At 34.1% G+C, this 15,506-nt stretch overlaps 1 protein-coding gene across 1 annotated transcript; it reads right to left on the reverse strand.

Moving 5' to 3' along the window:
• Positions 1–108: 108 nt before the first annotated feature.
• Positions 109–582, reverse strand: LOC130628638 (ATP-dependent DNA helicase RecQ-like). Its single transcript, XM_057441620.1, has one exon. The coding sequence runs from the start codon at positions 580–582 to the stop codon at positions 109–111; it is 474 nt and encodes a 157-aa protein (XP_057297603.1).
• Between the last annotated feature and the right edge of the window lie 14,924 nt (positions 583–15,506).

A 15,506-nucleotide genomic window follows, 5' to 3' on the forward strand; every position in this document is an offset into this window, starting at 1 on the left:
ATCTATATTCTTGAATAGCCAGCTAGAGCTAGTTTACTTACCACATTTCAACACAATGCGCTTCATCAACCACGCAAGCTACCACATTTTGTTGATAAATTTTGCTCTTTAAAATTGATCAGATAAAAAGGTTTCTGGATGGGCAAATAAAATCTTAATATATCCGTTTTTAATACCACAATCAATTGTAATATTTGTATCATCGTCGTCATCGTCGTCATCCTCCACTGCACCATTACTTCCAAACAAGCTCTCATCTGGCTGAAACTTCCTCTGTTCCAAGTTCAATACAGCAGCACAAAAACCAATCCCATTCAAGTATTTCACCTGATCATTTCTAATGGAAGTTAAAGGGCTGATGACCAAAACAATATTCTTTTCATTTTTAACTGGGAAGAGATCAGCAAGTAAATAAAAAATAATTGATTTTCCAAATCCAGTAGGCAGAACTGCCACCACATCATTCCCCTTTAACAAAGCTTCCAAACATATGACTTGCTCTGGTTTCAGGCAAAACTGAAAAATGTAATTATTTATTGCGAAAGATATTCGCTTTAAAATATCAATATACGTTAGAGCCATCACGACCTAAAGCCTTCAAGGTCCAGTCTTCACTAAAAAGTTCTATTTTCATCAATCACGATAAAATCCAGACCCTAATAATTAAATTGAAACTCGCTTACCAAAGACTAGGAGGTATAACATTCCTGATAAACGAGACACGAGTGCATTAATTAAAAATCAGCGAAAATCAAAGTTTTTTGACCAGCCTCCATCAGGGCCATGCTTGTCCCGCCGTCCGATATTCAAAAGAGACAACTTGTCCTGGGATCGAGGTTGGATTTGCGCTTAATGTTGCTTGTTAGATATCTATATTCTAATACCCGTATACGTCTGTCTGTCTGTCACGCAAAATGGTAATCGCAGTAGTGGAACACACGAAATGTGGTAAATAAAGGACAGGCGAACGTGTGGATTTAACCACAGGCCACCGACTTGGTACTTATATTTTTTAAAAAAGCGTATGTATTCAAGCGACAATTATAGTTAATTTTTAATGGTCGACGTTATCAGGAATAAAAAATGCGTCACTGACAATAAGCGGAAGTTAATAGCAAAATCGTTGTTTTTTTTTCCTTGGCAGGGAATACTGTATTGATTACTTTTTTTCACACAATCCGCAGGAATGTGTGTTTGGTTTAGCCTTTCTTCGTCTCCGGATAAAAAAATAAACACATTGGTGAATCTTTTACGCGGAGCCAGCTCTGATGCGTTCATGCGTGAAGTTTATGCATAGTTTTTATTCCCCTTAGCTAACTTCCCCAAAACTTTGTTATTTGCATTGACCGGCTAAGTATCGTTTACTGCGAGGCCAGGTTTTATTCGAAAATCGACAAAAATACTTGAAGAAAGTTGTAGTAGAGCTAGTTAACAAATAAACATTGTTGACTTATATTTTGTTAAAAGAGTAAAATGTTTTTGTATTTTTTTTTATTAGTAGCGAGCTAGCCTAGCTAGCTAGTGTTTGTGAACTAGCTATATCCACTAGCCAACTTAGCTCTGCTGGTCTCTGCTGTAACTAGGTAGCTATAGATACGCTAGCTCTAGCTAGATGTTGGTGACTTTCTGAGCTAACCTGTTATAGCTGGCTATAATGTAAAAGTTAATGCAAAAAAAAACAACCAGTACTTGACCTGCAAACACAGAACATATGCAGAGCGTCTGGTTAGTTGAATCCACTAATATCAGTTAGAGGAGAAAACTAATTATGGAACAATGCTATTTAGACGTACTCGTCCAAAATTAGCAGAATAATCTAGGCTAATTTGGATGACGAATGCCTAATTAAGCTAACAAATCCTAAATCATGGAATCCTAATTTGGCAAATTACATCATTTTGTTTTCCACCATATTTAAAACGTACGTGTGGCTTGAATCACCTACAGAAAATCGCTTAAATAATTGAAAAAGAACCAATCTCTCCCATGCCTTTTCTAAAGTGTGTACATAGCTACTACAGAGCCTAGCTTTATATTTAGGAAGGTAAAATGATAGATTTAGTGCTTGCGTATCAAATGGGGATGAACTGGGATCTGTTATATATAGCCTAAATATTTCTTTGTGTATTAGAGAATCGCCTTATTAGCAGCACCTGCGTAGTTAGCAAATAGGTGTGTGTGGGCAACATTACTATAAAGTCCCAGACCCTCCATCGATGTTCTTGTTGCTGTCGTTGCATGGCAAACATTAGAAAAAATTTTTTCGCAGACTCCAGTATTTTTTCCTAAGAGTTTATAGCTTCTTTACAGCTTCTATTCAAGTTTTTGTTTTTTGATTTGAACAATTAAATGTAATGCTTTTCGTCGTGTCGCATCTTTCTAAGTGGTATGGTTTTCGTTGCGTCGTAATGCTTTTCGTCGTGTCGTATCTTTCTTCGTGGTATGGTTTTTGTTGCGTCGTAATGCTTTTCGTCGTGTCGCATCTTATTTTGTGGTGTGGTTTTCTTCGCATCGTAATGGTTTTCGTCGTGGCGTATTACTCATGTTGGTGTGATCTCATGTTTCGTCGTGTCGTATGTCACTTCGTGGGGTATTTCACTTTGTGGCGGAATAATTATGTTTTTTTTACACGGAATTATTAATTTTGTTAAGCTTTTACACAATATATTTAACTTTCTTTCTAGCGGCTTTGGTCTACTGGGTAGAGCTAGCTATTATTTTTGTCATTTTCTTTTAATAAACGATACATTCTTAGCTATAGATTTACCTAGTTATACATTTTTAGCATGCTACACTGTATAATCTATTATCTATTTTGTAGTTTAAATGGATTCTGATAAAAATATCAAAAATCAAGTAAACTAATTACATAAACATAAATTATTACATAAAACTCTTACACAACACATAATATTTCTTCATAATCACAAATGTAAAACTACATAAAAATAAAATATAATTTTTAGCACTAAACTAAAGGTTTTGTTTATTTTACTGCACTTTGTTCATGTGACTTAGATTTCTTGTAAGCGCTACACGAATTTAGTAATTTCGTGTTAAAAAAGCATAAAAATTTTCGCTACGAATTATCTAAAATACGCCACGAAGTGAAATACGCCACGAAGTGAAATACGCCGCGACGAAAACAAATACGACTCGATGAAGCGTAAAACCACCCCAGAAAGAAAAATACGACGCGACAAAAACCACACCACGAAGAAAGATACGAAACGACGAAAAGCATTTGCGACGCGACGAGAACCATACACGAATATTGTCCCATATATAACTCCATAATATATAACTGTATTTTTACATTGTATATAGCTATAAATAAGTTTTGGTTTACATCTGCTTTTTTGCGCTTGCTCAGGCATTCTCCGGGTCGGAAAATGTCATGTAATACTTTTAAACCAAGTACAAGTCCATATTTTTCAGGGTAGCCAATATGATTTGAGGGAAAACACGCCATTCACCCAGTCACCTCTTCATAAATAGGGGCTGAATTTTTTCAGATTCTTTGTTTTCTAACTTCAAACCTGTCATATTGTGTAGTTTTAGGTGATTTTTTGCTAGTTTAGCTTTACTTTAATTCAGATACTTGTAGTTCTTGTTTAATCAAAGCTTCTTTTGTAAGAGTTTGACCGTGAAACGTCTTTGTTTTCTCTCAACCGAAAATTGTGCACTAGTTTTGCCAATGTGACTATAGATGTTTTTTAAACTTTTTTTAACAGGATTTCTTTAATCTGGTGATCTGTTGTTTGTATTTTTTTATATACCTATAAATACAATAAAATAATACTTGATACAGTGATGTTGAGATGATATAACCTTTACAATTACAAATTTAGAAATTAACTTCTGTCGCTTTATATAAGGTATTTGATTATTTTACAATATGTACCTTTTCATCACACAAATTTCTAAAATTTAGGCCATAATGCCCAATGCAAGAATGCATGGAATGAATAGAAGTTTTTGATGCTCATTTATGTCTTATATAACATACAGTTACAATGAAAAAAAGGTTGTATTTATTATAGTGTTTAACTTATGAAGTCTTTTTCATATTCCTGTACAAGTTCTTTTTCTCGCATTGACAGATTTTCATTACCATATTTAGGTTGATCTGTTACACATAGAAACCCAGACTGCTAGCAATTTACATCGCGGTGCTCGACGCTTTCGAGGAGGTCCACCTAGTCGAGAAAATATCGGATTGCGTGTTCAAACCGATAGGTTTTCTTGTTTGCTTTGTTTTTGTCATCGTAATGGAGAACAAAGTAACCTTGTAGTGTCTGCTAAAAAATAATAGTTTGCTTAGTTGAGCATAAAAGTATATAAAGTAAAAATTTGCTGTCTTAATACTTTAAATAATCATCAGAGCTAACAATATTATTTAATAAAGTTTAAGCTTTCCTGCTTGGTCACCTTCAACGCACGCTACTTTTTATTTATGATCTTGAAAACGAATACGAGGCTGTTATAATATGTACCGCATGACGTGGAGATTTGTACAGAAAAAATTAAAACAAAATTATTTTTAATTTTTTTTTTAATCCATGCACAAAATTAAGCAAAGTAATAATTTCACCCCCATTTACAAACGAGACAAAAACTAAGCGAATTATTTATAAGCGCACGTGTCACCAAGTCTGGAAAATTTTCTACGTGTCAGAGAAAAAAATTAATGAAGAAAAGCAAGAAGAATAAAACAAGAATTTTGTTTATTAATTTTTCCTCCAAAAAGGCAAATTAATTATAAATAGTTTTCTAAATTAAACGAACATAGCAAAGTTTTTTTCGTTTCGCATTCTGAGTACACTTGTTTCAAAATCAACCGTGAGAATTGGCCTTAAGGCAAGATTTTCTATACAATGTTTACCGAAGCATATATGTTTCTTCATTTCGTGATTTTACAATGTCTGGGTGTGCTGCCATTGGTTGTGAGAATAACAGTAAAAAGAACAAAGACAAAAGTTTTTTCTTGCTTCCTACTGAACCAAGCGTAAGAGCTTGGTTCAGTAGGAAGTAGCTTGGGTTAGGGCAATCAGCAGGAAAAATCTTTCAAATAATGTATTCTTATGTTCTGATCATTTTGATAGTGAGAAAGATTTTGACCTAAGTTGGGAAATGCAGAGCAGACTGCACTACACATCTAGACTTGTTTTAAACGACGTCTCGTGAAAGGCGCGGCATCATCTCGTTTCCCGCACAAGCAACAAAAAGAAAAGGCGCGACCAACTTTAAAAAAGAGAGCTGAAAAGAGGATTCAAAACGAGGTATATTGTTATTACTCCTAGTATTAACATATCTTTCTTTTTCCGCGTTTTTCGAAGCAATAAAAGAATATGGAGTGGATGCTGTTGTTAAGATTGTTTCATTTTTTTTGCAATGCTTGTTTTAAAGGTTGTTGAAGCAGCGTTTCAAGAGACTTCTCTAAATGAAGAGACTAGCAATTCTTTAGCTGTCGACTTTGACAGCACGAATGAAAGATTTTCAATAGGCGTGCAAACAGAAAAAGAAGATCGCGGAAGTCAATATAAAAACCCGTTATTACGAAGCATTTTATTAGCTGAGCTTGCTAGCTAATTCCTTGTGTCAAACAGAACAAGAAGAAACATCGTTGGTTGTTTTTAAATTTTCTTTCCTAAGAAATGCTCTACAGATCAAGAGGGGGAGATAAAACCATTATTCTTTGTGGCATATTCAAAGCCAACAAAACGATTTGTGGCCAAGGTGGTAAAAGAAGAGAACAATTACAACTACTTGTCGAACATCAAAAACATTCATGCCCACGCTACTGAAGAAAAGAAAGAGAGCAAGAAGGACCGACAAAAGCGTCAGCTGGAACTTATAGTTGCACCAGAAGAAAGGCCTTCTCGCGACGAATTAATCGAAAGATCGCTAAAATATAAGAGAATAGAATTGTCAAATATCTAACTATCATCTTGATATTTTAACTTAATAAAAAACACTTCAAAGATCAAGTTAAATTTAAAGGTTTCAAACGTATTAAGAACAATTTTTTCCTGAATTCTGTAAAATTAAAAACACATTTAAGCTCTGCTAAAACTTAGATGTTCTTAAAAAAAGTTGAACTATTTTATAATCCAATTAAAAATAATGCTAGGAAATAAGTTTGGATTTAGTGTTCTTACTCGCCTTGCGCGTCTGGGTTTCTATATAAATGTCTACGTCAAATGCATAATTACGCATATTAAATTATTTACTCAGTCTTTTTTATGCGCAAGTTTGAGCGCTGTGTTTCAACATGGCCAAGAATATATTTCTGTTTATGTTGGCAAAAGATGAAGTTAGCGAACTTTAAAGACAGGTTTTGTTTCTTTTTCCAACTAATTGTTTGATATTCAAATTTAATTTTTTTAGCAGACACTACCTTTAAACAGACCCGACATGAGATTTACCTAAAATAAGATTTCAAACCGATATGGGATATCATTGTGTTTACACAAAGTTTTTTATATCGGGGTTACGTGAGCTGCACATGCGCCATAACTTTGTACACATGTGCAATAAGCTTTTTGCGCATGCGTAATAGCTTTGTACACATGCGCAAGGCAAATCGTGTTTACATGAATATTTTGAGGGCGTCAGGAATGACACTCCGTTTTTTTGGGCCGAAATGAAATCAACATCGAAATAAGTTTCATTTCGCCTGATATCATGCAAACATTTATTAAGACTACACAAGAAACCGAAATGAAATTTTCATTTCCCTCACCTGAAATGAAACAACATGTTAAGGCTAGCAAAACAGATAGGGGTGCGATCTAACAACGAGCTTATTTCTCTCCATTCTTTTTCGGTGTAGTTGAGTATGGCAAACGCAATTGATGTTTACGCATCATCCAATCAAGCGAATCAATGTTATTGTTATTTAAGCGTCTATTGTTAGTTTTTCGCGCCTTTTTTTATTTCAAAACTATTAACTCCTCAGACGAAGACAAAACTTTTTGTTATTCGTATGCGCATTCGTGTTATGCATCGATATCATATTCGCAAGTTCCTTTTTTTCTTCTTTTTATTGACTTACATTTCGAATCATTCTAGTAGCTAGCAAGTAATAGAATTTCATACAGTGCAGTCTGGGTTCTAGTAAAATGTCAACAAGAAAATAATTATGTTAATTTATTTCTTTTTACTTCTCATGCTACAAATATGCTAAATTCTATGCTTAAAAAAAAGTTTATCAGAATTTATAGACATCACGATGACTTTGTAGCCTCCATACATTCAAGCCATTAGAGTTTTAGTTTGTCTTATTTAAAAGACACAAAATTCTAGTTTATGGCTAAAACCTGTTGCTATCAATCAAGATGATCAGCCTAGCAAAAACTTGAATGTCAAACATCTTGGTACCGTAATGTTAGTTTCTATTGTTGTCATAGAAACGTATTGTGTCCACTATTCAACATGACTACAGTTTTAGACAAAAGCGAAGCAAGCAAAACTGGCTAAATATTTTGACAAAGAAAAGCTAGGTAGCTATAACTAGTTACAGCTAACCTATTTAACCAGCAAGGATAGAGAAAGAAATCACTATGTACTACATTTACTTTCGCTGTATTGGAATTATGTTAGCTACATCAGTTAAAAATTCCCTTTTGTTTAGTTATTAAACTTTATTTCATTATAATACACCTTTCCCAAAATTAAATTATCGATTACATCATCGGCATGAAAACGAGGCACTTCTTAGTAAACTTTGTAAACACTAAAAATACAGCTGGTGAGTGTGATACTTTTATGCGTTGTGAATGATCTTTTATTGTGTATTTTTCTAAAGGATTGAAGGTTTTTCTTAATGAAACCACTTATAATGCACTTAAAAACATACTTGTCTTGTAAACGAAGAATATGTATTTGTGATGGCGAGTAGCAATCAGAAAGGTCAGCAAGAAATTTATCGTACTTTAATCTATCCAGGTATATCAACCTCTCGACCTGGTAACTCTTGTTGCGTACTGTTATGCAAAAGTTCTACTCTTAATAAACCCAGAGTTAAACAGGCATTGGAATGTTTTCATTTCCATCGGATTCAAGTTGGAGAAAACAATGGGTAAGCATCATTTCAAGATATCGTAGAAAGGGAGGTGTGATGTGCTCACAGTAAACAAGAACACAAAAGTATGCGAAGTCCACTTTGAAGTACACTGTGTAAAATTAGGTTTTGGTTGTGAACGGAAAGCATTAATCAATGGCTCTGTGCCATATATATTTACGTTCAAACGAAATAATACAACACAAAAAAGGAAAAGTCCGAAAAAAGAGCACTTCCTGTAGTAGTCGAAACAGATTCTGAAAGCACATATGAAAGTTCTTCATCTGATTCTGCTGAAATCACTGAAGAACAACCTGGTTTTTTCACTCCTGATGAATTAGAAACTATCAAAACTGAGGAATTCAATGTTAAAAGAAAAAACTAATTGATGATACTATAAACGACTTTACTGAACAGCTAGCTGTGCGTGTAATGTTGATTTAATTTACCCCAATCTTTTGGGATTACTACAGGATTTACATCAATAAACTCATAGGGTTGTGTTTCGTTATGTTTTGATTTATTTGAAGTATTTGATATATTAATATTAGTAACAATCTTGATGGTATGTTCTAACGGTAGTAGTTGGTGTGACAATGTAGATCGAACAAGGAAGTTCGCATATTTATTTAACTTTCTGCCACGCTCCAAAGTCTTAATAATTGCCACACCGTGCTGTTTACCACTATTTTGTCGATGCATTTCAATTTCTTTTATTGTGAACGGTGGCATTTCCCCATGTTTTCCCTCACGCTTTTTCTTCAGTTTCATCGAAGACTAAATCTATATTTTCCTCAATTATTTTAAGCAAAATATTTCTCATAGTATTGTCTTCCTCCATGTTTATATGAACGCGAATAATGTTATAAAGATTTGCCTCGTTTTCATGCACGCAATATTTTACAAAATATAAATTCGGGAAAGGTGTATTAGGAATCATAATACATATCTAATTTTTTTTTCATCAACGCGAGTTTAACTTTAAGAAATTTTAATTTCTTTCGTCAACTGCTGAAGTTTACTTTTACAAAGATTACTAACTACATTTTGTTCTTATTATCAAAAGTTTATTCATCACAAAAACCATTCCCTCCTGAAGTGTCTGACATATCACTACTCCATGCCTGATCTGAAGAGATAATTCCACCATTTTTTATATAGCATCTTGCTTTTGTCTCCATATACTCTTTTATGGCGATGGAGTTTTTTGTCAGATATGCTTTCGTAATTTTTATTCCTTTTGCCACTCTTTGGTTGAGCATAGGGTCGAAGTAGCCCCCAAGTCTGTAATTTGTTGTTGCATATCCAGGGCGAAGATTAGCCGGTGCGTCATTCAAACACGTAACAATGCTCCAAACGTGCTTGGCAAATGCTTCATCTGCTAAAGAAGAAACTGTGGCGGTAATCAAATCTTTACATTTTTTCTTGTTGAACATATTCGCTACGGTGTACGATTTCATCGCAATGGGAAAATTTTTCTGCAATCGCGCAAAGTCGTACCATTCGTTATCAATGGTATGGAGTTTATCATTGAGCATCGACACATCAACTTGCCAATTTTGAACGAAATTTTCAAATTTTTTGGGATCAGCTCGATTATCAAATTGGTTGCAAACTTTCCCTGTGATAAAGTAAAAGGGTATCACGTGGCAATTTTGGAAGCCATTCACATCATTTTTATCTACTGTTAGTCGGACCTTCATTGCTCCTGCCAATTCTTCTAAAGCTTTTTTTGTTCCATCTCCAAAATCTTCACTTCGTTTTTGATAGCATTGCTCTTTCAGTACCCTTTGAAACGAAGTTTCAGCATTGCAATGAAATGTTAATAATATGAATATAATAGATGAAAAAAACGCCATATTACTTTCTCTCGTACGTAAAGAAATTAGTGCAAAATAGATTCTGAGCTTCAACCCGGAATTTCCACCTTTGTACCTTTTTGTACAAGATTAATGAACCATATAAAAAGTGCATTTGTAATCTTTGTGCATTTGACATTTTGGCAGAATAGTAAAAAGCTTTGATATGTTCATTGGACTGTGGCATTATTTACGTTATTACGAAATACACAGCATGCTTTAGTGTTAGCCCTACCGAGTCGCACAAGAAAATTGAGTAAATAATATAATGAAATAATGATCACCACCCTTTATGTGATGGTAATCGGCCCTGTAAGGGTGCGTAAGGTTTGTGGCTCTTTTTGTGAGTAGAGAGGTGTCGTAAATGTGCGAAACCTTCAAGCTGCAAACTTCGATACAAAACATTTGTCGTGTTTTGTATGAAAGTCTATAGTATTGCTTTAATAGGTAAACACTGCTACTTTGTAGCGTTGCTTACTTACCTTGTGTGTGACGTGTGCAAAGAGTTAGTTATGATTGTGTATATTTTCAAAATTGTTGCCATGCAGCCTTTATTCCTTTGATCTTTCCGCAGGTTTCAAAAAACTAGAGGGTTGCAAAATTAAAAAACGCATTTCTATACGTCATTTTGGCATGTAACCCCTGTAATATTATTTGATGATCCAACTAGAGTTCAACATGACCATCTAGGCGAACGAGGGATGAGGAAGTGCAGCGGAAAACCTTTTTAAAAATTTTCTGTTCTAACTGATTAATGCAGAAATACATTGTACACAAACGAACCAATTTAAAGATTTTGGCTGCAAACATTTTTTAAGAGAACATCACAAAACCGGTTAAGTAGCGGTAATTTTTATGCTTTTTTAATGTTCTTATTCCATTTGACATAAGAGGATTTCCAATACTTAAGGGTTATTTTTTATCCACAATTAACTTTAGAACAAAAGACTGCCAAATGTGTTTTTGTGCACAGTGACAACTTATTTTTCACAGTTCCACAAATTTCATTAATTTTAACCAAACTGACTGTCTTTTTTGGATGGATGGGGGTAACAACAGGTTGTCATCTGTGTTTTTTATTCAGCTAAAGTTGTGGGAAAGTTATTCTTAAAACAATTACACGGCAAAAGCTGTGTCACAGTGAGTGGCTTGCTGTATTTTAGATACATTGTACCAGAAGGTGTGGCTCAGGTTTTTCTTCACTTAAGCGCCAAACTTGACGTTCAAGGCCGAAAAGGCTTTATCGTTGTGACCGCTCCAATCCTCCAATAGATTTGCATCACACCCCATACCTGTCCCAAGACTTCAAATCGGTTGTACAACATGGTCTGCTTGCCAGTAGAAATTGCCAGACTAGAAACGAGCATAAACCTGTCGTTAAATGAACAATCAGGAAAATACGTGGTAGCTCCCTAAGACTCATATGATCTGAGGGACTGCATATTTTGGGGACGAGGTTAGATATCAGCTATATGTATCATCCATATTTATCATACTCAGAAATAAGAGAAAGAAACAAAAAATTCCCTGGGACATGGAACTTAAAACCTTTTTTGGTTTAATTTAAAATTAATAACTTTTAGAATTTTAGAAATCGGGTTAAGTTTAGGATATGTACAGAAAAAATTAGAAGGTTAAAAATAATATATACACTCAAATTATAAATCATAATTGATATGACTACTAAAGACTTGTTGTACGAAATCAAATATTGTTACTAGTTGCTACTCATCCCAAAAGCTCTAGACGCATAAAGCATTATAATAATCTGCTTCGCCTTTTATCTAACCACTGACAGTATTTTTGTTATATCTTGATTTTGAAGGTGTTCTACCTCCACTTGGCTCTCTACCTCGGATCTATTGAACAATATTTCATTTCGTGTGGCAATACACTGGGTTCCCGCTGAGTAGATATTCCTGCCGGACGACTCTTATTCATGACCTTGAGTTAACGACTAGTCCATATTAACCTTTTTATTGTCTGTCTGTCAGCCAGAAATGGTAACTGTCAGGTGGACTTTCGTGGATTTTTATAGACCTACAATTAGTTCTATAAATTTTGTTGTAACAAGTTCATAATTTTCATCAAATAATTTTAGAAGCCAATTTAGCCCTACAATGCATCACCCCTTAAAAACCTAGGCTTATTGAAGTTCTTTTCTTAATCAGTGCAAAGTTTGAGAAAATGCGAACGTGCTAGCTTGCGTTAGAATGTTTTTTTGGAGACATTGATCACACACACACTCTTTTTTAAATGTTAAGTCGTTAAGCTGAATTTAAGTGACTTGATTTCGAGTAAATTGCGCACGGCATTGTTTTTAACACTAATTACGGACGTAATTGTACACAATAAAGTAAAATTTTAGTTGAGTCTTCTTGCTAGCTGCGCATAAGGTGTCTCAAAAGGATAGAAAGAGATTAGTGTTTTTACCAGTAATGATAACAAGTCATCAATATTTGCGGAAGTTTGTCTTATCTTCCAGTGTCGTGACTGTAATGGAACAAAGGTATCGTCAAAAAGGTATCACTATGAGTGCAGAATATTGTACAGGAAAACAAACAGACAGACAATTTTTATTGCTGCCATGGCCAAGTTCGCAAAACGGATTTTGCAGTTAGACCTGATTCCTACGCTTCGTAATTCAAAACATTAGGCCGCTAAAAGAATTACAATATCTTTAAAAATCGAGACAGATTTTTGTATTAATGTATCCTGGACTAACTGCGTATACTAAAGCCCTTGATACTAGATGAAAAAGAAAAAAATGGTGATCACTTTCATTAATGGCAGAAGTGTGTGTGAAGCTTCAAATTATTTAATACAGGGATAACACAAAAATATGTTAATCGAGAAAAACTCTCAATTTGCAGACAAATGTATATGTGCAGAGCGATGGAAAATGAAATCTGATGACGCTAGCTTAAATCCGCTCAGTCGAAGTTTTAATATCCTTGATGCAACCTCCCTCTTTATACTTCTATATAATTTATTAACGTTGTTCCTGAAGCTTCAAATGATTCCTCTCAATAACTTTTAACAGGCTTAATACTCTGTGACGTCATCGAAAACTTGAAATTTTTCTAATATACTGCTATTTGCTTAAAATTCAATTACTTACGCTCCATAGCGATATTACATTCCTATACAAGTTTCTGACAGCCAAATAAAAGTTTTTTAACTAACATATTTTCCGATTTTTACATAGTTTGCATGAATAAAAGCCAAAAATTGCTTGAAAAACCGTTTTTTGCCCATTTTCGGGTAAAATCCGAAAAAATCGGGTAATTGGATAAATTACGTGACCAAGATTCCCCTCGACGAAATAAAGTTGTGTTGTAAGTTTCAAGTCCTAAAAATAATCCTAACGAAAGTTACTATATTTCACAGACTATAAGGATTTCGTGAAGATTTTTAGGTGTAGTTTCGAGTAATAGCCAATATACGAAGTTAAATTTTTGCTGAAAACTGAAGCGATTGATTATAAAGAAGGCTTTGACCGTAACTATAACGACATTGTCTCCCTTCTTCAAATCAAAAAAATATTAAAAAAAATATTATCGCAGTGCTTTGGTGTTCTTATTTTTTCTTCTTCTTTACCTTACTAGGCGTTAGGGGCGTGGATTTTGTAGGTGCATTGTTTCCTGCACTATTAAGTTTGAGCCAACCTTTACAAATTAAAATAAATTATCAACAATAAACCAGTATTGAACATTAATTACTTTACTTGTCTCTGAATTACATCAGGATTTCTTTCCTCGCATACACTAAAGTAAAAAAAATCAATAAAACTATTATAGCAAGAAATATATTTGGCAAATATTGTAGTGGGGTTGTTTTGTCTGCAAGCGTGGCTTCCATGCAAATACTTCAAAAGGATATATGTTCCATTACTCATTTTATTAACAATTTTCAAGGGGAGTATACATTACACTTGCAAACATTATATTTTTAATTAGTACTTACTAACAAGCCAATGAGCAACTCGCATAACACAGCTGTACTTTGTTTCAATTTGGACACACACAGACAGGTGTGTAATGTTAGCTAGCTGTCTATTGAAAGGCTAGCAATGTGATAATTCATTTTACAATCGTATCGTGGTTTAAAACAAACACCACATTATGCGCTAATTACTGCCAAATGGATTTCCTAACATTTTTGTGATTTTCAGGAAGCATAGGAGACAATTACAGGCTTTCTCTTTCCGCTTTTACTGGTACCGGTTTGATTTTGCTGCTATAAAGATTGTCTCAACCAGAACTAATTGTTTGAAAATTATCACACACTGAATTGTCACAAGAATCATATTAATTATAACTTTCAACTAAAGCAAGAATGGATATTTCTGTAAAGTGTTTAGCTTTGTTTCTACTTGTGGCGGCAACATCATATACGACTGCGTCTGCGCAGGATTGCGTCAGTGGTGTGCGATGGAATTGCAAAAGAAATTTAATATTAAGGAGATTCAGAGAGAAAATGGTGAGTACGAAAAACAGTTCTTAAATTAAAGACAATTTGTATGAAGGAATAATTAGAATACTTTATCCTTAATACTGGGCGGCAAAAATTCTTGTAGAGGGCTATCTTAATCAAGTCTAGAAAGTAAAATGGATCCTTTTTATCTTTAACTCACAAGGGACCTTGAAATTTCTGCTACTCAGAAAGAATTACAGATAGGGTTTAAGGTCTAATTTCAAGATAAATAGAATCCAAGTTATCCAGCTTCAGTAGTTCTCCTTCTCCAGCAGGAAGTTTTCGAAGCAATACGTTTTAATTTAAATAAAACCATTGAGTAGATTCAAATATTCTGAGTGATTGGAGTTCGTGGTCCTTTCTTATGAAATAGAATTATCCCTTTTAATACAATTTTTCAAAAATTTGGAATATCCCTTTGTAAGCTAGAATAAACATTTGGAAACAAAAATTAATTTCTTTTCGAAAATTTTCGCGCGAACAAAATTTCGCGGTCTCGCGCTTTTTTTTTCTCAAAACTTGCGAAGTTAAATTCCTCGAAATATAAGTTTTGTTGTTAATTAATTACTACAAAACTTACTTATGTTTGAAAACACGAAATTTTAATCAGCGAAATTCAATTTTTGAATATTCGCGAAAAATAAATTCCTGCGAAATCCATTACACTTGGTCAGCCATGAAAGTGTAAAAATTATGCGGCTTTTTTGAATTTCCTTCTCGCGAAAATTTAAACCTAACTTTGTTTGATTAGGAATGGGAAGTTTTTCCATGGTGTTGTGTGACTATATTAGGAATACGTAGCTAATTATGATATCCAAGGAGATGAAATTATCTATAACTTTTATCATCATAAAAACACGAAAGACGTTTTAGCTAGATGCTATCAGTATGCAGTTGGTTATTTTCCTGCGCTGATTCTCATATGCTTCGTAATTGTGTTCTCATTGAAACTCACAAAGACAGAAATGAAAAGTGTGCGCTTTCTATGAAGTGTTTAAGGAATAACGCATGAAGATGAGGTGTTATGTTATGAGGTGTGTATATACATGTTCCTTCATTTTAGAACGCACCAGAAACCCGTGAAAGTTTAGACCAAACCACTGAGT

This window comes from Hydractinia symbiolongicarpus, chromosome 15 (assembly GCF_029227915.1).
Source record: "Hydractinia symbiolongicarpus strain clone_291-10 chromosome 15, HSymV2.1, whole genome shotgun sequence".
NCBI classification, from domain to species: Eukaryota; Metazoa; Cnidaria; class Hydrozoa; order Anthoathecata; family Hydractiniidae; genus Hydractinia; species Hydractinia symbiolongicarpus.

What these genes read in the sequence shown, in the direction of transcription:
- LOC130628638 (XM_057441620.1), bottom strand. Translation starts at nt 582, where the DNA reads ATGGCTCTAACGTATATTGATATTTTAAAGCGAATATCTTTCGCAATA.